Source organism: Hypanus sabinus, chromosome 6, assembly GCF_030144855.1.
Source record: "Hypanus sabinus isolate sHypSab1 chromosome 6, sHypSab1.hap1, whole genome shotgun sequence".
Taxonomy (NCBI): domain Eukaryota; kingdom Metazoa; phylum Chordata; class Chondrichthyes; order Myliobatiformes; family Dasyatidae; genus Hypanus; species Hypanus sabinus.
Genome location: NC_082711.1, coordinates 17,821,548 through 17,847,505, shown reverse-complemented (window position 1 = coordinate 17,847,505; position 25,958 = coordinate 17,821,548). Strand labels below are relative to the sequence as shown.

Below are 25,958 nucleotides of genomic sequence, written 5' to 3'. Positions count from 1 at the left end.
ATTCCCCTTGTGTCCACGTGGCTTCCTCCGGGTGCTCTGGTTCCCACTCACAGTCCAACAATGTACAAGTTGGTAGGTTAATTCGTCTCGTAATTGGGCTAGGATTAAATCGGGCTCTGCTGGATTGCCCGAAGGGCCTTTTCCACGTTGTATCTCAAATTTTTTTTTTAGGCATCCGTTAGTCTTGTGAGATCATGGATTTGCACCTTGGAAGATCTCCAGGGCGCAGGCCTGGGCAGGGTTGTGTGGGAGACCGGCAGTTGCCCAAGCTGCAAACTTTCCCCTCTCCACGCCACCGATGTTGTCCAAGGGAAGGGCACTAGGACCCAAGCAGCTTGGTACTGGTGTCGTTGCAGAACAACGTGTGGTTAAGTGCCTTGCTCAAGGACACAACACAAGAGCCTCAGCTGAGGCTCGAACCAGTGACCTTCAGATCACTAGACCTGATGCCTTATCCACTGGGCCACACGCCTCAATAAATAAACATAAAATAAAACAGAGTTAATGCTTATTGTTCGTTCGGATATATGGCAGTGGGCGGGAAGAAGCTGTTGAGGTTGAGTGTGCTTCTTCAGAGTCATGTACCTCCTCTCTGGTAAGAGGGCCTGTCCTGGGTGGTGAACGTCCTTCAAGATGGGGGCCCCCTTTTTCAGGATGTCCTCTGCTAGTACCCGTTCAGAGCTGGCTGAGTTCACAGCCCTCTGCTGCTGTTAGAGAACATTCCGTGTATTGAGTGGAGTTAGCTGGCGTACTGACATTTGTCTGCCCTTCCCGTCGCAGGGTTCCCTGTCGGACTATCTGAAGGGGAGTGTGCTCAGTTGGAATGAGCTGGGCCACATCGCCGAGACCATGTCCTGTGGTCTGGCGTTCCTTCACGAAGATATTCCTCGGTACAAGGGGGAAGGGCCGAAGCCTGCCATCGCCCACAGGTGAGTCCCATGCCAGGGCTGTGCTGACGTTGACAGTGGAGCATTTGGGTGGGGGCGGGGGGGGGCTTGGTTTACACTGATGCTGTATATCATTATGCTGGCCGTTAACGCCCTTGATTAGTTAGGGTGAAGGCAGGAGAATGAAGTTGAGAGGTATAACTTTATGATGGTTGATGTATAGAGCAGACTCAATGGGCTGAATGGCCTAATTTTGATCCCATGTCTCATGGTCTTTCTTGCATTCTGTGTGACTGAGTGGTGGGTGTGTGGAATGCCTGGCCAGGGATGATGGTGGAGGCAAACATTTTGAGGACTCTGAGATGGGTAAATTGATGATAGAAGAATGGAGGGCCGTGTGGGAGGGAAGGGTGAGTACGTTAAAAGGTCAGCACAGCATTGTGGGCTGAAGGGCCTGTACTGTGTTGTGCAGTTCTTAGGCCTTTTCAGAGCGCGGGAAGCCTGTGGAGCCTTCTGCGTGAAGTGCAGTTAACACAAAGCTGGAGAGAGACCTGCATTCTGAGGTGTCTGATTACACGGGGTGGGGATGGGGGGATTCACCGCGTCTCTCTGCTCGCTGTAAATGTTTCTCCCATTAGCTCAGCAGGGCGAGGGAGCAGGTTAGGGTATCAAGTACCTTCTCATAAATCGAGGGCATCATCCAATACTTGATGGCTCCAGCCCATTCCTCGTGATTTGGACGCCCCCGCGCAGAATGAAAAGTACTTCATCTGTTGGGAGTGTGAGGGGCATGTCCAACTGTGCGGCCATTTTGGAGGAAGTTTAGTAGGCAGCGATCTAGAGCTTGCATCTGGGCCAGGTTTCCTCCCATGGAAGCCATCGACAAGCCAGGAGTGTTTTAGTGGCCGTCGCTGTAATGCAGATGGGCTCTCCGTTCCAGATTTGCTTAATTAACTGAATGTAAATTCCTCGGCTGCCGTGGTGGAGTTTGAAACCGTGCCTGTAAATCAATAGTCTTGACCCCTGAATTACTGCTTCGGTAATTTAATCACAGTGCTGTAAGCCATCAGATAATTTGGATTAATTAGTGACATCAAGTCGCCAACAAGTGCAACCCAAAATAATAAAGTTTATACTTTCCAGTGCTCCGAATGATAGGTGCAAGCGCAGGAGTTACTTTGGAATTTGATCAGTGGTCCAAGCACAGAAACGGACCTTTCAGCCTGTCCTGTCCGTGCTAAAGTGCTAAACTTCCTACCAAAGTGAATCCTATTTGCCAGTGTGGTACGTGGTCTCCTGTGTCTTGCCGATTTAGATGTCACAGAAACAGGCCATTCTGCCCACCACACCCACACCAGCCCTTCATTATCTCTACACTAATCCAGTTCACCTGCGTTAAGACTGTATCCTATGCTGCACCCGCTCCAGTGCCAATCTAAATCTGTTTTAAGCATTCTGACTTAGGCAGGAAGTTCCAGATATCAAACATGTGATTTCCTCAGAACCTCCTCCTTCTCACTTTAAATCTGCGCCTCCCTGGTCTTAACGTTCTCTCCATGAGAAAAGGATTCTGCCGACCCTGTCGATGATGATGATTTTATGCATTTCTGTGGGTACCTTCTGCCTCCTTCACTTCAGGAAAATAAGCCCAGCCTATCTAATCATTAACCTACTGTAAGATCGATCTAACCCTTCCTGCTGTCGAGCTCTTCATTTTTCTGTCATCCATTACCTATCTAAGAGTTTAACTGTCCCTGATAAATCTTCCTCTACCACCATCCCGGCAGTGTGTTGCACCCAGCCACCACACTGTATGCGAAAACAACAAATACCTCTGACAAACCCCTCCCTTACAACCCCCACCCCATTTCTCCAAACACCTCAAAATGATGCCCCCTTTAGCTACCATGAGCCTAATGGTTGGACAGCAGGAATTGTTCCTGAACCTGGCGATGTGGGACCCGGGACTCCTGTACCACCTTCCTGATGGAAGTACTGAGAAGCGAGCACAGCCTGGATGGGGGGGGTTCTTGATCATGCGTGCTCCTTGTAAGATGCGAAGAAAAGAACCAGAGGCCACAGTAGCGTAGCAGTTAGCACGTTGCTACTCCAGCTTGGGGCATTGAAGTTTGAAGTTCAGTCCCGGTGCCCTCCGTAAGGAGTCTCTGTATGTCCTCCCTGTGGAATGTGTGGGTTTTCTCCAGATCTTCCCACAGTCCAACCTCAGGCCGGGTGGGTTAATCGCTCACTGTAAATTGTCCTGTGGTTAGGTTAGGGTTAAATCAGGGTTGTTGGGTGCTGGGGTTTGCATCTCTATGTATAAAAAACACAAGCTGGTTGAAGTTGCGGAGAGAGTGGGGAAGTGGGCCGCTTCTCCTCAGTACAAATCCTATCATTAGGTCGCTGACTCAAGGCAACTAAGTCATGGAATTCTGTTGTCACTATCGTGGTCTTGGGCATTCACATTACAAAATTCAAGATCTACAAATTCCTTGAGAGTGGGATCATGGGTTTGTGAAGAGAGATTTGGGCATATTGGCCTTTCATAAATCAGAAGTTTGAGTACCGGAGTTCGGATGTCAAGTTGAAGGCGTAAGGACATTGGTGAAGTTGCACTTGGAGGATTGTGCGCCATTCTGGTCACCTGCCTACATGTCGATAAGATTGAAAGAGCGCTGAGAAAATCTGCAAGGATGTTGCCAGGACTTGACCTGATTTAGAGGGAAAGGCTGAATAGCTTCGGACTTAATTCCCTGATGCACAGGAGGGGAGATCCTGTGGGAGGGGAGTTCTTGTAGAGGTATTCAAAATTGATGAAGGTTGCAGACAGGGTAAACGCATGCAGGCTGTTTCTACTCAAGACCAGAACTGCAGGTCATGGGTTTAGGGCAGGGGTCCTGCCTGGCGTGCCGAATTCCTCCAGCATTTTGTGTGCATTGCTTGGATTTCCAGCACCTGCAGATTCTCTCTTACTGTTTTACGCTACGGAGCCTTACTGTTAACAGAGGGGTCCGAGGGCCCCAGTTGGCAATCCCTGGTTTAAGGGGAACAACTTCGCTCGGTGGGTGGTGTGAGTGTGGATCGAGTGGTCAGCAGAAGTGATGGATGCGAGTTCAGTTGTAACGTTTAAGGGAAATTTGAGAGGGGTTTGGAGGGCTATGGACCAGGTGCAGGTTGTTGGGACTAGGCAAGTGACAGCCAACATGGAAGAGATGGGCCAAAGGGCCGGCATCGACGCTGTAGAGCTCGAAGGCTCTGTTTAATAAATTTTACCCATTTGGTAGAGCAGCAACGGAAATGTTTGCTGATTGGGGAGTGCTGCCTCCTGGAGGGTTTTACTGGAAGTGCAGATCCCAGAGCCTGGTATTCATTGCGCCAAGCATTTTTATTTTAAACATCTGACTGGAAGTGTTTCATGACATCATTCAAAAGCATTGAAATGATGGATGTCTCCTTTCTGAACGTGGATCACCGTTTTGGCCAGTGCGTCTCTGGCAGGCACCCTATCAGATTTACTTCAGAAATAGATCTTGATATCGGAGGAAGGAGAAATACCAGGAGCTTGAGGCCCAGAACTGATATCATAAGATATACTGAACCAATCTCGTCGCAGTGAGCCAGGTCAGGTACCTTTTCGTTCAAGGAGTTTCTGAGTAAATTACTGCTGTTTCAAACACCTGCTGGCCCATGAGATGTTTTTAAATCAAACAGAAGATTCCTTCACCAACTGAGAAGCAAAATGCCATAATTTATTTTCCCCAGTGTGGGGCCCTTTCCTCCCCTCCCCTCCTGTCCCTCTCCCGTTCAGTCCTCTCTCTGCCCCTCCCTGCTGCTCTCCCCCTTTCCTGTCCTATCCCCTGATCTACCCCCCCACCTTCTCGCCCTCTCTCCCCTCCCTCCCTCCCTCCTCCTTCCGCCCTCTCTCCCGGACTGACCTCCCTCCCTCCCGGACCTCCTCAACAACAACATCGATAAAACAGAACAACTACAACAAAACTAGCCCATTTCCTCTCTCAAACAGGCCTCCAAGCCCAGGACAAGCAGTCTCCTGTCCCTGGTCCAGACTCACAGACACCAGGTCTCCAGTCTCCTGTCCCTGGTCCAGACTCACAGACACCAGGTCTTCAGTCTCCTGTCCCTGGTCCAGACTCACAGACACCAGGTCTCCAGTCTCCTGTCCCTGGTCCAGACTCACAGACACCAGGTCTCCAGTCTCCTGTCCCTGGTCCAGACTCACAGACACCAGGTCTCTCGTCTCCTGTCCCTGGTCCAGACTCACAGACACCAGGTCTCCAGTCTCCTGTCCCTGGTCCAGACTCACAGACACCAGGTCTCCAGTCTCCTGTCCCTGGTCCAGACTCACAGACACCAGGTCTCCAGTCTCCTGTCCTTGGTCCAGACATGCTGACGTCAGGCACAGACCACCATTAGGCTGGAAGAGATACAGAAAAGGTGTTGCCAGCACTGGAGGGTTGAAGACACCAGAGAGGCTGGGGTTTGTTCCCCTGGAGTGTAACAGGCTGATCTGTGGTTGATAGAATGGATAGTCTGTCTTTTACCCCAGAGGTTGCGAGTCTAAAACCAGATGGTATCGGCTTAAGGTAAAAGATTTAAAGGGGACGCAAGGGGTAACTTTCTCCATGTAACAGTTTGTGGAACGAGCTGTCCAAAGAAGTGGTGGAGGCAGTAACATTTACAGCATTTAAAAGATATTGGGACAAATATGTGGATAGAAAGCAGAAGAAGGATTTCAGCTAAACACAGGCAAATGGGACCAGATCAGATAGATGTCTAAGGCAGCGTGTATGAGTTGGGCCGAATGGCCTTTTCCCTGTTGTATTACTTAGTGACCATCAAGTACCTCTCTGTACTAATCCTATTTACCTGCACTAGATATACAGCCTTTATATTTTGGTGCGTTAGATGATGTGAGAGTCCTGGCCTCCACCCCACCCTCTGGCAATGGGTTTCTGATTCCCACCACCCTTTGAATGAAAATGCCCTTCCTCAGATCCCCCCTAAGTCTCTTACCCCTTAACCAAGAACTGCTCTCTGTGTTTGCTACCAATAGTTATTTAAGGGTGATGAGGTGTGGACCAAACAGGAACAGCCCCTTTGTTAGAACATTACAGCCCAGAAACAGGCCCTTCGGCCCTTCTTGGCTGTGCCGAACCATTTTTCTGCCTAGTCCCACTGACCTGCACCTGGCCCATATCCCTTTGTACACCTCTCATCCATGTGCCTGTCCAAGTGTTTCTTAAGTGTTAAAAGTGAGCCCGCATTCACCACTTAATCTGGCAGCTCATTCCACACTCCCACCACTCTGTGTGAAGAAGCCCCCCCCCCCAATGTTCCCTTTAAACTCTTCCCCCTTCACCCTTAACCCATGTCCTCTGGTTTTTTTTCTCCCCTAGCCTCAGTGGAAAAAGCCTGCTAGCATTCACTCTGTCTATACCTCTATTTTATACACCTCTATCAAATCACCCCTCATTCTTCTACATTCCAGGGAATAAAGTCCCAACCTATTCAACCTTTCTCTGTAACTCAGTTTCTCAAGTCCCAGCAACATCCTTGTAAACCTTCTCTGCACTCTTTCAACCTTACTAATATCCTTCCTGTAATTTGGTGACCAAAACTGCACACAATACTCCAAATTCGGTCTCACCAATGTCTTGTATAAACTCACCATAACCTTCCAACTCTTATACTCAATACTTTGATTTATAAAGACCAATGTACCAAAAGCTCTCTTTATAACCCTATCTATCTGTGACGCCACTTTTAGGGAATTATGTATCTGTACTCCCAGATCCCTCTGCTCTACTGCACTCCTCAGTGTCCTACCAGTTACCTTGTATTTTCTACCTTGGTTTGTCCTTCCAAAGTGCAATACCTCACACTTGTCTGTATAAAACTCCATCTGCCATTTTTCAGCCCATTTTCCCAGCTGGTCCAAATCCCTCTGCAAGCTTTGAAAACCTTCCTCACTGTCCACTACACCTCCAATCTTTGTATCATCATCAAATTTACTGATCCAATTTACCACATTATCATCCAGATCATTGATATAGATGACAAATAACAATGGACTAATCCCTGTAGCACACCACTAGTCACAGGCCTTCACAGAGTAGCAATCCTCCACTGCCACTCTCTGACTTCTCCTATTGAGCCAATGTCTCATCCAATTTACTACCTCACCATGTATACCTAGTGACGGAATCTTCCTAACTAACCTCCCATGGGGGACCTTGTCAAAGGCCTTACCAAAGTCCATGTAGACAACATTCACTTTCATCCCTTCATCCACTTTCCTGTTAACCTCCTCGAAAAACTTTAATAGATTGTTTAAACATGACCTACCATGCACAAAGCCATGTTGACTCTCCCTTATAAATCCCTGTCTATCTAAATACTTGTAGATCCTCTTTCTTAGTACTCCTTCTAATAATTTACCTACTACTGACATCAAACTTACCAGCCTCTAATTTTCCGGATTACTTTCAGAGCCTTATTTAAACAACAGAACAACATGAGCTATCCTCCAATCTTCCGGCACCTCACCTGTAGATACCAACATTTTAAATATATCTGTCAGGGCCCCTGCAATTTCAACACTAGTCTCCTTCAAGGTCCAAGGGAATACCCTGTCAGGTCCTGGGGATTTATCTACTCTGACTTGCCTCAAAGTAGCAAGCACCTCCTCCTCTTCAATCTGTATAGGTTCCATGACCTCCCTACTTGTTTGCCTTATTTCCATTGACTCCATGCCAGTTTCCTTAGTAAATACAGATGCAAAAAACCCATTTAAGATCTCCCCCATTTCTTTTGGTTTCTTACATAACCAACCACTCTGATCTTCAAGAGGACAAACTTTATCCCTTACTATCCTTTTGCTCTTAATATACCTGTAGGAGCTCTTTGGATTATCCTCCACCTTGACTGCCAAAGCTACCTCATGTCTTCTTTTAGCCCTCCTGATTTCTTTCTTAAGTATTTTTTTGCAATTTTTATACTCCTCGAGCCTTTCCTATACATGTTATACATCTCTCTCTTCTTTATCAGAGTTCCAATATCCCTCGAGAACCAAGGTTCCTTATTCTTATTCATTTTGCCTTTAATCCTGACAGGAACATACAAACTCTGCACTCTCAAAATTTCTCCTTTGGAGGCCTCCGACTTACCAATCACATCCTTGCCAGAGAACAACCTGTCCCAATCCACGTTTTTTAGATCCTTTCTCATTTCTTCAAATTTGGCCTTTTTCCAGTTTAGAACCTCAACCAGAGGACCAGATCTATCTTTATCCATGATCAAGTTGAAGTTAATGGCATTATGATCACTGGAACCAAAGTGTTCCCCTACACACACTTCCGTCACCTGTCCTAACTCGTTTCCTAATAGGAGATCTAATTTTGCATCCTCTCTAGTCGGTACCTCTATATATTGATTTAGAAAACTTTCCTGAACACATTTTACAAACTCTAACCCGTCTAGACCTTTAACAGTATGGGAGTCCCAATCAATATGTGGAAAATTAAAATCCCCTACTATCACAACTTCATGTTTCCTGCAGTTGTCTGCTATCTCTCTGCAGATTTGCTCCTCCAATTCTCGCTGACTAGTGGGTGGTCTATAATACAACCCTATTAATGTGGTCATACCTTTCCTGTTTCTCAGCTCCACCCATATGGCCTCGGTAGACAAGCCCTCTAATCTGTCCTGCCTGAGCACTGCTGTAACATTTTCCCTGACTAGCAATGCCACCCCCCCCCCCCCCCACCCCACCCTTCATCCCTCTGCCTCTATCACGTCTGAAACATCGGAACCCTGGAACAGTAAGCTGCCAGTCCTGCCCCTCCTGTGGCCAAGTTTCACTAATGGCTACAATGTCATAATTCCACATATCAATCCACGCCCTCACCTTGTCAGCCTTCCCACAATACTCCTCGCATTGAAATAGACACACCTATTACCACCACACATGTCCCTTCTATCCGTGACTTTGCATGAACCTTAACATCATTTATTTTCACCCCCGCTCCACTATCTGCTCTGTCACTCTGGTTCCCATCCCCCTGCAAATCTAGTTTAAATCGCCCCCCCCGCCCCCCCCATAGCCCTAACAAACCTCCCTGCAAGGATATTGGTCCCCTTGTAACCCATCTCTCTTGTACAGGTCCCACCTGCCCCAGAAGAGGTCCCAATGATCCTGAAATCTGAAACCCTGCTCCCTACACCAGTTCCTCAGCCACATGTTCATCCTCCAGAGCATCCTATTCTTACCCTCACTGGCACGTGGCACAGGTAGCAATCCTGAGATTACCACCCTCGAGGTCCTGCTTTTTAACTTCCTACCAAGCTCTCTATACTCATTCTTCAGGACCTCCTCACTCTTTCTTCCTACGTTGTTGGTACCGATGTGTACCATGACATCTGGCTGCTCACCCTCCCACTTCAGAATGCTGTGCATGTGATCAGAGACTTCCCTGACCCAGACACCTGGGAGGCAACAAACCATCAGGAGTCTCTGTCACGGCCACAGAACCTCCTGTCTGTACCTCTAACTATCGAGTTCCCTATCACAACCGCTCTCCTCTTCTTCCCCCCCCCCTTCTGCACTGCAGAACCAGACTCAGTGCCAGAGATCCATCTGCCGCAGCTCGTCCCAAGTAAGTCACCCCCCCAACAGTATCCAAATTGGTATACTTGTCGAGGGGAATGGCCAGGGGAGCCCTGCTCTGCCTGCCCTTTCCCCTTCCCTTGCCTTACGGTAATGCAATTACCTGTGCGCTACTTGGTGTAACTGCCTCCCTGTAGCTACTATCTATAAATTCGTCATTCTCCCGAATGATCCGGAGGTCATCCAGCTCCTGCCCTAGTTCCCTTATGCGGTTTATTAGGAACTGCAACTGGATGTATTTCTTGCAGGTGTCGTTGTCAGGGGCACTGGAGGTCTCCCTGACTTCCCACATCCTGCAAGAGCAGCATTCCAACATCCTGCCTGGCATTCTCTCTACTCTAAACGAACAAGACAAAACTTACAGGAGCCTACCCTTGCCTCTGCCTGTTCACGCCAAAGCCTGTTGAGCCAAAGCCGTCCCACTCTGCTCCCTCTGACTCCGCTGCCCGCTGCATTTGGTGGTCGCCTTTTTAAACCTTTGGTGCTCAACTGGCTGATGTCACGCACCTGCGTAGTCTAGCCTCTTTTCCCCGGGCAGTGTGTTTAAAAAAAAACGGCTGCTCTCCAAGATTCCTTATTCCTTCACTCTCGGCCTCTAGCTCTGATTGTTCTAAGTCAGCTTTGAGAAAGCTGAACTTCAAAGTTCAAGAGACATTTATTAATTGTGTATAGTGAATGAGATTCGTCTTCTTGCAGGCAGCCACAAAACAGAGAGACACTAGAATCTATTTTTAAAAATACACACACTCAGCAAAGATAGTCAAGCACCCAACGTGTGTGGGGGGATGGGGGAGAACGAATCGTGCAAACAATGAAAGAGTTAACAAATAACAGACAGAACATTGGTCACAGAGTCCCTGACAGCGCTGAGGTGAGTGAAGCCTGCCCAGAAGCCCAATGGCTGCATTGCTGCTGAACCTGAAGGTGTGGGACGCAAGGCTCACCGCCCGATGGGTGGCAGGTCGGCTTTCACCTGTAAACGTTCGTGTTTTGTAGGATAAAGTACAGGCATAGAGCTACTGGATGTGCCTTGCAGGCAGGGGAAGCGTTGTCAGACGCTGAGATCTGATCTTCCGTTTTGGTCATCTTCTGATACTGCCATCTTTGTGTGTCTTCCTCTCTCACTTGTGATCTTGGAAGTCAGATTGACAGAGAACACGCTGCAGGCTCTTCAGCCCAGAACTTTGTGCCCACTTTCCAAGAGCAATCTAACCCTTCCCTCCTACATAATGCTCCATTTCTCTATCATCCATGTGCCCACTTCAGAGTCTGTTAAAAGCCTCTAATGTATAGGCCCCGGTATTGCATTCAATGCACCCAGAGTTTTAAAAAAAAAACACAAACTATCTCTGACATCCTCCCTGTCCATTTCTCCAATCATCGTAAAGTTATACCCTCCCATATTGGCCATTTCTAAGTGTCTGCGTCTTTTAGCTGTAAGAAGCTGGACAAACGTGGGCTGTTTTCTCTGGAGTGTCGGAGGTCGAGAGGCGATCTGATAGAGGTTTACGAAGTTTAAAGAGGCATAGATGAGGCAGGCAGTCTTTTTCCGCAGAGTATAATAAGGGTCATATGGAAGCTTTAAAGGAGATGTAAAGGGCAAGTGTTTTTTTCTCACAGAATGGTAAGTGACTGGAATGCAATGCCAGCTGTCGTGTCTGAAGGAGGCACAATCATGATTCTGAAGAGCCATTTAGACAAGACACGTGAATATATCCAGTCTAGATGTCAACCGTCCATTCCCTTTCACGGATGCTGCCTGACCTCCCCCCATCTCCTGCCTGCTGGCTTTAACGACACTCTGGCACAGGGAGTGGTGCTGTCACCCTGTAACTCCTGCCAGTCCGGGTTCACTCCTGACTTCCGGTGCTGTCCGCGTGGGATTTTTCCCAATGTCCCAAAGACATGTAGGTTGGCAGGTTAACTGATTAAATGTATCCTTAGTGTAGTTGAACAGCAGAATTTGAGGTGATTTTAATAAAATCAAATTTAACATAAATGTGGTGGATCTGTGGAATTCATTGCCACAGACGGCTGTGGAAGGCAAGTCACTGGGCATATTTTAAGCGGAGGTTGATAGGTTCTTGCTTAGTAAGGGTGTCAGAGGTTATGGGAAGAGGGCAGGAGAATGGGGTAGAGAGGGAAAATAAATCAGCCAGGTGGGATTAGTTCAAATTAGCATCACATTCAGTTCAAACCTGGTGGGTCGGTTTCTGTGCAAAACTGTTCTGAGTTCTGTCATTCAGTATTGCAGTGGTGAATTAAGGTACTAACAGTATGATCGTGGTAAAGCATGGGTTAAATTATCTAGAAATTTGGGCCAACATAAAGCAGTGGTGCAGCTGGTTCAACCTCTGCCAATCAGCTCCAGCAGACAGTTCCGTCTCAATCTCTGGCGCTGTTTGTGGGTTTCCTCTCTCCTACACGTGCAGGATGGTGGGTTATTTAGACTATAGATTGGCTGTGAACATAGAACAGTACAGCACAGGAACAGGCCTTTCAGCCCACAATATTGTGCTGAACCAATTCAATTAGTAATCAAAGGACAATGTCACTAATACCTTCTGCCTACACAATATCCATATCCTTCCATTTTCCTCACATTCATTTGCCTATCTAAATGTCTCTTAAAAATTACTCATGAATCTGCCTCAATCACCACCCCAGGCAGCACATTCCAGACACCCACCACTCCCTGCGTTTAAAAAAGCTTTTTCCTCCCATCTCCTTTGAAATTACCCCTCTCACCTTAAAGGCTGTCCTCTGGCGTTATACATTTCGACCCTGGGAAACAGATACTGTCTGTCTACTCTATTGAAGTTCTTTATAATCTCATACGATTTACGATTTTCCGACTTACAAACAACTTGTACTGACGAACCGAGGAAGGAGAACGCAGTCCACCATTTTCAGTCAGATCACAATGCCGTCCACCATTTTAAGTCGTTGCCGTTGACACTGTGTTGAGTGTGTAACTTTGTATTTGGCTTGAATTTTTCATAGCAAGATTCACCCTGATCCTGCCCCCTCCCCCTTTTCCAGTGGGCTGGTGGTGCAGTGAGATCAGCGCCGGGCTCGAGAATGGAGGTTCACGAGTTCGATCCAGTGACAGACCGCTCCCGAACGCTCCGGGTTGATGTCGAGCTCGCAACTCAACCTTGTATAAAAAACACTGCTACCTCCAGTTTAAATTCCCACACAGAATATTGTGGAGGATCAAATACCCAAACCTAGCACAGCCCCCACTTGTCCCATTTAGCCTGTCTTGGTGCGGTGGACTTTAGGACCCAGGGAATTCAGTGCGGTGGTCCTTCTGCCACCTTCAACAGAACCCCACCACCAAGCACATCTTTCCCTCCCTACCCCTCTCAGCTTTTCGCAGGGATCGTTCCCTCCGCGACAACCTGGTCCACACGACCCTCCCCACAGAACTCCCACCTGGCACTTATCCCTGCAAGTGCAAATGCTACACCTGTCCCCACACCAACCCCCTTACCACCATTCCGGGCCCCAGACAGTCCTTCCAGGTGAGGCAACACTTCACCTGCGAGTCTGCTGGAGTCGTCTATTGCATCCGGTGCGGCCTCCTCTACATCGGCGAGACCCGACGCAGATTGGGGGACCGCTTCGTCGAGCACCTACACTCCATCCGTCACAATAGACAGGACCTCCCGGTTGCCAGCCACATCAACTCTGCCTCTTATTCCCATCTGAATATATCCATACATGGCCTCCTCTAATGCCATGATGAGGCCAAACTCAGGTTGGAGGAGCAACACCTCATCTACTGTCTGGGTAGCCTCCAGCCTGGTGGTATGAACATTGAATTCTCCAATTTTCAGTAATTTCCTCCCCCTCCCCCTTCCCCTATCCCAGGTCCTTCTCTGCCTCTCTCACCTTTCAACTTTCTGCTTCTTTATCTCTACAGTTCTTTCATGCTTATCCCCTCCCCTCCCCCTTTATCTTTCCTCTGATTGGTCTTCCACCTGGCACCTCTAGGCCCTACCCCCTCCCCTATCTCTATTACTGGGCTTCGGCCCTCTCTTCCCCCACCCCCCACCCCCCCCCCCCCCCCAGTTCCTGATGAAGGGTCTCGGCCCGAAACGTTAGCTACTCTTTTCTCACGGATGCTGCCTGACCTGCTGAGTTCTTCCAGCGTTGTGTACGTATTCCATAATACCAGATGTACTTGTTCTGACTTGTGTACAAATCTGACTCAAAGACAGACTCGGGAACGGAACTCGTTCATAACCCGGGGACTGCTTGTATACCTGTATCAGATCTCCTCTCTGTCTTGGTTACGAACTTCAATGCCCAAGTTCCCTCCGCTCATCAACACTGTTAAGGATCTTGTCTTCAACTGTCTCCCTACCTTTAACCTACCAAGGTGCAATGCTTCACATTTGGCCACTTCTGCACCCATATCTGTAACTGATCTTTGGAATTACCTCCTCACCTTAAATACATGCCCTCTGGTATTAGACATTTCGATACTGTCTGTCCACTCTTATGTTTGTCTCTGTCAGACCCCCTCGCCCTCCACTGCTCAGACAAACAACCCAGAGAGTGCTGAAGTGTTGTTGAGTTGGTAAGAAAGTGCGGAGGATAGAAGTGTTGGATTAGTACGAATGGGTGTTCAATGCCTGGTATCGACTCTGCTCTGTTTAACACTAAGGTGTAATCCAGAGAGACAAATAATTTAGCGATTTATGGCGGCCGCTGTAAGCTTGGGGTTCGATTCCTGCTGCTGTCTGTACATACCCCCCGTCAGCGTGCAAGTTTTCTCCCGCGTTCCAAAGGTGTGCGGTTAGGGTTAGTGAGTTGTGTCTGGGCTGTGTTGGCGCCAGAAGTGTGGTGACCCTTGCAGAAGGGTCACCCTTGTGAATAAATGTGAAGTTATCATGTGAATAAATGTGAAGTTATCATGTGAATAAATGTGAAGTTATCATGTGAATAAATGTGAAGTTATCTATGTGAATAAATGTGAAGTTATCCACTTTGGAAGCAGGAACAAGAGGGCAGAGTATTGTCTGAACGGTGTCGAGTTAGGTAAGGGAGAAATGCAAAGAGACCTAGGAGTCCTAGTTCACCAGTCAATGAAGGTGAATGAGCAAGTGCAACAGGCAGTGAAGAGGGCAAATGGAATGTTGGCCTTTGTTACAAGGGGAATTGAGTACAAGAGCAAGGATGTTCTTTTGCATTTGTACAGGGCCCTGGTAAGACCACACCTGGAGTATTGTGTGCAGTTTTGGTCTCTAGGTTTAAGGAAGGACATTCTGGCAATTGAGGAAGTGCAGCGTAGATTCACTAGGTTGATTCCTGGGATGGCAGGGCTGTCTTACGCAGAGAGATTGGAGAGATTGGGGTTGTACACACTGGAATTGAGGAGTTTGAGAGGGGATCTGATTGAAACGTTTAAGATAATTAAAGGATTTGATAGGATTGAGGCAGGAAATATGTTCCAGATGTTGGGAGAGTCCAGTACCAGAGGGTACTTCATTCTAATTCATACTAATTCAGAGATTGAGAATAAGAGGTCAGTTATTTAAAACAGAGTTGAGGAAGAGCTTCTTCTCCCAGAGAGTTGTGGAGGTGTGGAATGCACTGCCTCAGAAGAGGGTGGAGGCCAATTCTCTGGATGCTTTCAAGAAGGAGCTGGATAGATATCTGATGGATAGGGGAATCAAGGGATATGGGGACAAGGCAGGGACTGGGTATTGATAGTGAATGATCAGCCATGATCTCAGAATGGCAGTGCAGACTCGAGGGGCCGAATGGTCTACTTCTGCACCTATTGTCTATTGTCTATTGTCAGCCTGCCCAGCACTATCCTCGTTGATTTGATGCAAAGCAATGCATTTCACTACATTTTATTATAAAGCTCATCTTTACTGTTCTGATTTGAATCTTTTTGTAGCAGATTGGTGATTCATTTTCAACCAATTGGGAATAAAAGTCTACTCTCAGTAATAATAGACTGGAATTCACTGGATAGTTGTACAAGCCCATTTAGTTCAGGGGAAGGACTCTGCCCCGCACCCCACTCCCCAGCCCAGTCCAGCCTATACGTGACCACCAATGTGCTTAATCGAAATGACCCTGCCCAGTGCTGATTTCTGACTCACTTAGCAACAGCCAGTGGGCCAGGGCTGCGTTTGGCAGGCCCCCGGTTTCTGCGCTGTGCTGCAGTAAAGTTCACGCAATGTCATCCATCTTCACGGGTTACCTCAACTCATCCTTCTTTTCTTTTTCCCTGCAGAGATTTCAAAAGCAAAAATGTGCTCCTGAAGTCCGATTTATCTGCATGCATAGCCGACTTTGGGCTGGCCGTCAGGTTCGAACCCGGAAAGCCTCCCGGGGACACACATGGACAGGTAAAGTCAATGATGGAAGATGTGTCTTGGGGGAAGGTCATGGAGGGGAATCCTTACACCTTCTGGGATGTGTGGTCCCTGATCTCCACTGGATTTCCTTTAGTGTGGGGGAAACAGGGATAAAATGGAAGATGAGACATACACAATATTTGTCATAGTCATAGAGAAGTGCAGCACAGAAACAGGCCCTTTGGCCCATCTGGTCCATGATGAACTATTAATGTTCCTCCCAGCAACCTGAACCAGGGAAATAACCCTCCATCCCTGTACCTATCTGATCTTCTCTTAAATGTTAAAATCGACCCCACATCCATTACTACTGGTGGCAGCTCTCACCATCCTCTGAGTGAAGTTTCCCCTCATGTCCCCCTTAAACATTTCACCTTTCACCCTTAACCCATGACCTCTAATTCCAGTCCTGCCCAACCTCAGCTGTAAAAAGCCTGTTTGCACTAACCCTGTCTGTCCACATCCCTCATCAATTTGTTGTTGTTGTTCAGTCGTTAAGTCGAGTCCGACTCTTTGTGACCTCGTGGACTGTAGGGTCCATAGTGTTTCCATGGCAATATACGGAAGTACACCCTATCCTCGTTATAGGCGGGGGTACATTCCTCGCAGTCGACGCATAATGTGAATAATTATTTAAATGGAGAAAACGGATGCATTCTGGAGGGCTTCCTAAATATGTTTTATCTGTAATTTATTCACATTTTCATCCCAATACAACACAAAAGCAATACCATAAGGCACATTTGTATTATATTTCATCAATTTAAGGTAATGTTCAATGTAATAAACATAGAAAGTTAACATACTAGGGTGTACAGCACTCACCAACAGTGGCAGGTGTGTTCGCTCCGGGAGATGAGTGGTTGTTCTGGAGTCGGGCAGCTTTACATGGATAAAGTGGACATCGAGCACAGCAACGGGTGAAGGAAGACTCACAGAATGGCAGCAGGGGATGACACTGGTTTGAAGAAAGTGGTGAGGGTTGTTTACTTGGCAGCATTTTGTTTTTCAGCATAAATTTGCTTTTAGTGAAGAAGGATCAACTGCAGGGAATGACTGAAATGCTGACTCCATTCTAAACTTGGGTCCATGTCCATCGCTATTTGTGCTGTGTTCTGACTTCCACCATTCCCTCACCGTTGGTAAACTCCCGGGAATTTCAAAATCGTCTGTTGCTTGCAGCATCTGAGAGATAGTTTGCCGTAAAGTAAAATACGCCTTGAATGTGGATCACACCTGGGTCGAGTGGTTGAATCAGTGATGTTGTGTTAGGTGGCAGGAAACACGCTGTTATGTTAGGATGAATGCTGTCCATATGTTTAGGATGGGCTGGCGCATTGTCAAGCAACAAAAAAACTTTAAAGGCAAGATTCTGTGACAGTAGTGTCCCAGAGCTGTTTTACCTTCAGCTGATGCCGCACTGTTTATAATTTCCAACTTTTTTGTCAAGTGTTAAAGCGGTTCTCTACGGCTTGGCTGATGGCCCAGGACATGACATCGGATGCTTAGGAGGCATAGTTAAATACTTCAAGTCCAAAATCACTGCACCGTAGGTAAAACCAACAAAAGTTTAGGAGCACAAGATCACACATCCACACCTTACCAAAACCAATGCGAGACTGGCGGGAGTGAGACTGTGAGGCAGGCGAACCTGACTTGTACTGGCGGGAAAGCAGTGCTCCTTGCATAACTGAGAGTTTTGGACGCATATAAGGAGAAGTTGGTAGAAATAGGTTCCTCACATAACTGTGAATCCCATAGTCTGAACACGCATATAACGAGGATAGGGTGTAGATTACCAGGCCTTTCTAACACACAGATACTGCTGCTGCCCGTGTTGGGACCCGGCTGGGTTTGAACTTGGGACCATCTGCCTTGAAGTCCAGTGCTGATGCCACTACACCACCAGCCGGCACCTCTATCAAATCTCCCCTCATTCTCCTATGCTGTAGGGTATGAAGTCCCAACCTACTCGACCTTTCCCTATAATTCAAGTCCCGGCAACATCCTTGTAATTTTCTCTGCTCTCTTTCAACCTTCCTTACATCTTTCCTTTAGGCAGGTGTCACAATATGTGCTTTGTGCTGTGTGTGACTGTTGATACTGTGTTTTGTATATTGGTCCAGGAGTAACACTGTTTCATTTGACTGTATTCATGGCTATTTATGTATGGTTGAGTAGCAATTAAACTCGAACTGGCACAATACTCCAAATTAGGCCTCACCAATGTCTTGTACAATATGGACGTAACATCCCATCTCCCATACTCAATACTTTAATTTATGAAGGCTGGTGTGCCAACAGCTCTCTTTATGACCTTACTTTCGATGAATTATGCAACACTACTTTCAAGGAATTGTGTATTTCCAGATTCCCCTGTTCTAGTGCCCTACCGCTCAGTGTGTCAATCCTATCCTGGTTGGACCTCCCAAAGTGCAGCATCTCACACCTGTCTGCATTAAATTCCATCTGCCATTTTGCAGCCAGTTTGTCCAGCTGGTCAGAAGCTCTGATAGTTTTCCTCACTGTCCACTACACCCCCAAGCTTGGTGTCATCTGTAAACCTCCCGATTCAGTTTACCACTTTATCATCCAGATTGTTGATTATAAATGACAAACAACAGCGGACCCAGCATCAATCCCCGTGGCACTCCGCTAGTCACAGACCTCCAGTTAGAGAGGCGGCCATCCACAGCCACTCTCTGGTTTCTCCCACAACGCCAATGTGTGATTCAATTTACTACCTCACCTCGAATGCCAAACAACTGAACCTCGTTGACCAGCCTCCCATCCGGGTCCTTGTCAAAGGCCTTGCTAAAGTCCACATAGGCAATATCCACTGCCTTGCCTTCATCCACTTTGCTGGTAACTCCCTTAGAAAACTCTAAAATTTGTTAGACAAGACTTGCCACATACAAAGCCATGCTGACTATCCCTAATTAGTCCCTGTCCATCAAGATACTTGTATATCCAGTCTCTTAGAATACTTTCTAATAACTTTCCTACTACTGATGTCAGGCTCACCGGCCAGTAATTTCCTTGTTTATTTTCAGAGCCTTTCTTAAACAGTGGAGCAACGTTAGTTATTCTCCTATCCTCCGCCACCTCACCCACTGTTAAGGATGTTTTAAGTACCTCTGCTAGGGCCTCTGCAATTTCTGCACTAGCCTCACAGAAGGTTCCAGAGCACACATTCAGCCCCTGGGGATTTATCCACCCTGATTCAGAATCAGGTTTATTATCACCGGCTTGTGACGTGAAATTTGTTAACTTAGTAGCAGTTCAATGCAATACATAATCTAGCAGAGAGAGAAAAATAATAAATAAAATCAAAATAATAATAAATAAACAAGTAAATCAATTACATATATTGAATAGCTTAAAAAAACATGGAAAAACAGAAATGCTGTATATTTTAAAAAGTGAGGTAGTGTCCAAAGCTTTAATGTCCATTTAGGAATCGGATGACCGAGAGGAAGAAGCTGTTCCTGAATTGCTGAGTATGTGCCTTCAGGCTTCTGTACCTCCTACCTGATGGTAACAGTGAGAAGAGGGCATGCCCCGGGTGCTGGAGACTCTTAATAACGGACGCTGCCTTTCTGAGGCACCTCTCCCTAAAGATGCCCTGGGTACTTTGTAGGCTAGTGCCCAAGATGGAGTTGACTAGATTTACAACCTTCTGCAGTTCCTTTCGCTTCCTGCGCAGTAGCCCCTCCATACCAGACTGTGGTGCTCTCCACGGTACAGCCATAGACAGTAAGCATTACCTCTGTAATCTGTATACGGCCTGTGACCTCGCTGCCCTTTGCCTCACTTCTCATGTCTCACAAATAAATACAGGTGCAAAAATCCATTTAAGTTCTCCCCCATTTCATTCAGCACAACCCATAGATGACCACCGTGATCGTCAGTTTTGTTACTTCCAATCCTTCTGCTCTTAACATATCTGTGGAAGGCCTTAGAAGTCTGCTTCACCTTGTCTGCCAGAGCCACCTCGTCTTCGTCCTGGTTTCCTTTTTAAGTGTCCTCTTGCATTTCCTGTACTCCTCAGCTACCTCATTTGTTCCACTCTGCCTATGCCTGCTATGCACCTCCTTTTCGCTAACCAGGGCTTCAGTATTTTTCTGTAAACCTGTTATCCTTGCCTTTTTATTCTGACAGGAAATACAAACGCTGTAGTCTCAAAACTTCACTCTTGAAGGCCTTCCACTTACCAAGCACACTTTTGCCTAAAAATAATCTGTCCCAATGCCAGATCCTTTCTGATAGCATCAAAATTGTTGCTTCTCCAACTTGGAACCTCAACTCGAGGACCAGACCTATCCTTTTCCATAACTATCTTGAGACTATTAGTATTATGATCACTGGATGGTTCCCCTACACAAACGTCTGTCACCCGCCCTGTCTCATTCCCTAATAGGAGATCTAGTATCACACTCTCACTGTTTGGGATCTCTATGTACGGATTAAGAAAGTGTTTTTGCTGAGGTTACATCAGGAGTACCACATGCACTTCTGGTTGTCTAGCTATCAGGAGCACGTCATTAATTTGGAAGGGGTACAGAAACGGTTCACGAGGCTGTGTGCCAGGATTTATAAGGAGAGACCAAATAAGCTGGGAATCCTTTAAGTTGGGGGTCCCAACCGGGGGTCCACAGACCCCTCGGCTGAGGGTTGGAGTCCATGACATTACACTGTAGCATAGCAGGCTGAGGGATGTCCTTTGAGGTTATGAAATTATGAGGGACACGGTCCTTTCCCTAGACTGGGGAGACTAAAACTAGCTGCATCTGATTAAAATTGAGAAGAAAAAGGTTTAAAAGAGAGGGGTAAGATAAATGCAGCTAACTTGGTTGGGCAATTTGATTGGCCTGGACAAGGACTGGTTTCTGCACTGTCCTGCTCTGTGATTGGATGACAAGTGGCCTTGGGCAGGAGAACCTGTGGTTGGGGGTGCGGGTGGGTGTGGTGATGGCCAAAGGAGAAGAGATTTCCTGTTTTGGAATCGAGGCAGTAATTTTTTTTTTGTGATTCTTTTGCCCGGAAAGCTGGAAGTGTTCCAGCGGAAGGGGATTGCTTAAAAATAACCTGTCACCCAATGAACAGAGGAAACATTTTCTTCTCCCTCTCTTTTGGATTTCTGAGGATTTCCTCTCCCTCTGAGGATGGTGGACGCTATGTTTGACTACGTTTAAGGCCGAGGTAGATAGAGCGGTACAGGAGCGTAGTGATTAGCATAACACCTCACAGCACCAGCAATCGGGGCTCAGTTCTCTGCAAGACTGTGTGGGATTCCTCCGGTGGCTCTGGTTTCCCCCCGCATTCATTCCAAAGGTGCGCGGATAGTAAAGGGTTGTAAGTTGTGGGTGTGCTATGTTGGTGTTGGAACTTGCACCCACTTCCTCTGACTGTCCTTAACACAAACACTTGTCCTTAACACTTGTCATTGTATGTTTCAATGTGCATGTAACATATAAAGCTGACTTTTATCTTATCTAGAAAGATTCTTGATGAAGCGGGGAGGAAGGGTGCAGGGAAGTAACGGGGGAGGGTGTGAGGGCAGTGATAGGCAGGAGTATGGAGTTCCTGTTGCAATATCAGCCAATCGCTCACAGGGTCCAAGTGTCCAACTCCCACTCCTGATGTTTAATCTGACAGGCTTTTGGATTTGAAAGAGGTTGTGAGACACAGGGATGAAATTGTAAAGTCGGTGAGGCACAGGAGCAGAACTGATCCCACCGAATGCTCGAGTAAATGGGGCAATGCCAGACATAGGTTTTCACAGAGACTGGCAGGTACATGGAATGCCCTGCTGGGAGTGATGGTGGAGGCAGATACAGTACGGACATTTAAGAGACTCTTAGATCGCTACATGGGTGATAGAAAAATGGAGGGTTATGTAGGAGAGAAAGGTTAGATTATTATTGCAGTAAGTCCATAAGGTATAGGAGCAAATTAGGCCATTCGGCCCATTGAGTCTTGCACCATTCCATGGCCAATTTATTATCCCTCTCAACTTCACTCTCCTGCCTTCTCCCCTTTGGCGCACTGACTAATCGAGAACCTGTCAACCTGTGCTTTAAACAGACCCGATGACTTGGCCTTCACAGCTGTCTGTGCCAATGAATTCCACAGATTCACTACCCTCTGCCTAAAGAAATTCCTCCCCATCTCTGTTCTAAATGGACATCCCTCTACTCCAGGGATTTCCCAACTTTCTTTATGCCATGGACCCCTCCATTTTTCTTCCATCCATACGCCTATCTGAGAGTCTCGTTAAAATAAGATACAAGAGCGGGATTAGACCATTTGGCCCATCAAGTCTGCTCTGCTGTTTCATCATGGCTGATCCCATCTTCCTCTCAGCCCCAATCTCCTGCCTTCTCCCCGTATCCCTTCATGCCCTGACCAATCAAGAATCTATCAACCTCAGCTGCCTGTGGCAAAGAATTCCACAGATTCACCACTCTTTGGCTGAAGAAATTCCTCCAGATTTCCATTCCAAGAGGATGCCCCTCTATTCGAAGTCTGTACCCTCTGGTCCTAGACTCGCCCACTGTGGGAAACGTTCTCCCCACATCCACTCTATCACAACATTGTGGGCTGAAGGGTTTGTTCTGTGCTATAATGTTTTGTGATCTAAACGAATGGCCTATTCTTCCTTGCTTTTTATGAGGTCAGTGTCCAAATGTAAATCCAATTGGAGCAGGGTCAGCAACAAGATACGTGGGAGCCACTCTCCTCTGGGGATTTTTCATTCTGCATAAATCACTTGGCCCTTTGTGTTTTCACTTTCCATTGAGCACAGAGATTCGCTCCTTCATCTTCCATATGGTATTCAGATTAAGCAGAGCTCACTAGGCTGAGTGCCTGTGATGGGGCTGTGGGAAGGGGCAGTGTGCTGGATGCCCCTATTGTGAGGCTGGTGAATTGCCGCAGCGTGTCATCATGATTAATACCTTGTGCTCCACTACAATGGGAGTCTGCACACCCCCAAAAGAACATCTGTGCAGACATGGGGAGTGGAGACTGCAGCTACTCTGCAGGGTTCTGCCCATAAGCCACACAGAAACATTTGCATTTGTGCACAAGGTGCCCCTGTGAGACATTAACCCAATAGACGTTAGAGAGGCAGCGGTGATGTACAGCACTAAGGCATAGAAACAGATCTTCGGCAGGGATGCAATCCACCTGGATAACTTTATCAATGTGATCTGTGCACACACACACACCTCCCAGGGAAGTAATGCAACAGTGGAGGCTGAGGAAGGGTACAAAGAGAACAGTTTCGTCTGGTACAGAGAATTCTCCCAGACGTTGCTGCTACTTGAGAACCTGAGTTATCGGGAAAGGATGAATAGGTTAGGACTTTTATCTCCTGGAGTGCAGGAGAATAAGGGGAGGTTTGACAGAAGTGTACGAAATTGAGGGGTATAGATAGGGTTAATGCAAGCTGGCTTCTTCCATTGAGGTTGGGTGAGACTTGATCTAGAAGGTCATCGGCTATGTGAAAGGTGAAATGTTTAAGGGGAACTGGGGGTGGGGGGGGGGTCTTTGTCACTCAGAGGGTATTGTAAATGTAGAACAAGCTGCCACTGGAAATGCTGAATGCAGTTTTGTTTGCAACTTTTGACTGAAGTTTGCTTAAGTATATGGCTGGTGGCGGTGGGATGGAGGGCTACAGGCCACGTGTGGGCCAGTGGAACTAGGCAGAGTAGCAGTTGGGCATGTCCTTGATGGGCCAAAGGGCCTGTTTTCACACTGCATCACTCTGCGGCAGGTTTTCAGATGGCAATTACTTAGCAGCACCAATTTCAGATCAGCTTATTGTTGTATAGAACAGGATGCAGTAAGACTTGTTTACTCAAAGCAGACCATACCTGCTGCTTAACCATGCACCCTGTGGGGCTTGGTCCCTTTCATAGCCAGTTGGTCTGATTAAGATTGCATTTACTCAGCTGGTTTCTGGCATGGCGGGCTTGTTGCATGAGGAGAGACTGGGTGGATTAATCCTGTGTTTAGGAAAATGAGAAGCGATGCCATTGACGGTTCAATGAATCTTACCAGACTTAACAAGGAGGATGTTTTCTACGACTGAGGTGTCTAAACTCGGAGGTCTGGGGTTGGGTGAAGAGAGACTTTCAGTCGGGATAGGTAACCTTTAGGGTTCAATACCACAGAGGGTCATCGATGCTCAGTCACTGTGTCTAGTCGAAACAGGGATTGATGTTGAAGAGTAAGGAGATCACTCCATTCTCCTGTGCCAACACCATAAGATATAGGAGCACAATTACATCTTTTCACCCTCGAGTTTTCTGTCATTTCATCAATTTTCCTCTCAGCCCCAATCTCTTGCCTTTTCCCGTTTCCCTTCATGCCCTGATAGGAGGCCTGCTATGACCCTAAAGAAGGGCAAAGTGGGCGACCCTTTCCTGTGTGTGTCCGTTATTCATACGGCCCGGAAGCTCCAGTCAGGATCAGCCTGAGGCTTGGCAGAGTGTTCAAACTAAATGTATGATCCAAGTATGTATACTTTACTCAACCAGGTGATCTGTCGTCTTACAAATCATGCAAACAATAAAAGTAGGCAAATAAGATTCAGAACTGAATTTCACGAAAGTGTGTTAGTTGCAGGCCATAGCCTCATTTCAGTGCAGAGACGAGTAAACCTCACAGAGCAGTGAGCTGTACACCCGCCCGATGCCGGCCTCTGCCCGCGACACCCCCACGTTGTCAAAAGTCCAGTTTAGGTTCTTTGTCTAGCTTGCATTATCCTTGTTTAGGATGTCGTACGTAGCTGTTTTTGGCAATCCTAACTAAAATATTGTTGATGGAAGTATTAGGATCTTGGACCTTCTCCACACAATGTGATCCTGGTTGATATATGACCATATATTTAATTCTTCCACATTGCTTAAGACATTTCATTTGTAGATATTTGTCTTGTTCAGAAAAGGGCTGAAAGCTGCCTCCCCTGATCTAACAGCTCTACAGTTTGTTCATTGGCGCCCTTCTCTCTTGCTAGGTTGGAACACGAAGATATATGGCCCCAGAAGTCCTGGAGGGGGCCATTAACTTCCAGCGAGATGCCTTCCTCAGGATAGACATGTATGCCATGGGGCTGGTGCTTTGGGAAATGATCATGAGGTGTACCGCAGCCGACGGCAAGTATTAGTTCCTGTTCCGCTTCACCACACAGCTCATGTCCACTCTGGCAGCACCGTACCGTAGTGCAGTCGCTTTACAGCGCCAGTGATTGCCAATCGATGTTGGGTTCCCGCTGCTGTATGTAAGGAGTTGGCCCCGTTTCCCCTGACTCTGTGGGTTTCCTCCGGGTGCTCCAAAGATGTACGAGTAGGGTTAGTCGGTTTTGGGCCTGCTACATTGGCACGAAGCATGGTGACGCTTGCGGGCTGACTCCAGCCTGATCCTCGGTGGTTGAGTAATTTCAAGGTACACGTGACAATAAAGCTAATCTTTATCTTTGAACCATTCATTGCCTCACAGGTTCAATGCCACAGCGCTGACACTTCTAGGTCCGAAGGTGATGGGTTCAAATCTCCGGGCTGACACTCCAGCGCAGTGGTGACGGTGTTGCATGGTCTGAGGTGCAGATGTTTTCACGCCCCTCTGCTCTTGGAGAGACTCGAAAGATCCCCTGCTCTTTTAACAGGGAGTGTGATATCTTGCCCACGTTTATTTGTCAACCCAACTGAAGCAGACGATTAGAAAACAAACGAGAGAGAATCTGCAGTTGCTGGAAATCCAAGCAACACGCTGGAGCAACTCAGCAGGCCAGGTAGCACCGGTGGAAAAGAGTGAACTGTTGACATTTCAGGCCGAGACCCTTCGTCAGAAATGCTGAAGGATCTCGGCATGAAACACCGACTGTACTCGGGTCCATGGATGCTGCCTGGCCTGCTGGGTCCCGCCAGCATTTTGTGTGCGTTGAAGCAGCTGATTGGAGATTATCACTGACCTTTCTGTACCCACGTTGTTTGCCCT

At 47.3% G+C, this 25,958-nt stretch overlaps 1 protein-coding gene across 2 annotated transcripts in view; it reads left to right on the top strand.

Moving 5' to 3' along the window:
- LOC132395339 (activin receptor type-2B-like) overlaps positions 1-25,958 on the top strand; it is a 145,481-nt gene that overhangs the window by 114,750 nt on the left and 4,773 nt on the right. For both annotated transcript variants that reach the window (XM_059971795.1, XM_059971793.1), the window contains exons 7-9: positions 781-929; positions 15,830-15,944; positions 24,979-25,117. In XM_059971795.1, coding sequence (XP_059827778.1) covers positions 781-929; positions 15,830-15,944; positions 24,979-25,117 — 403 coding nt within the window. The remainder of the gene's footprint in view (positions 1-780; positions 930-15,829; positions 15,945-24,978; positions 25,118-25,958) is intronic.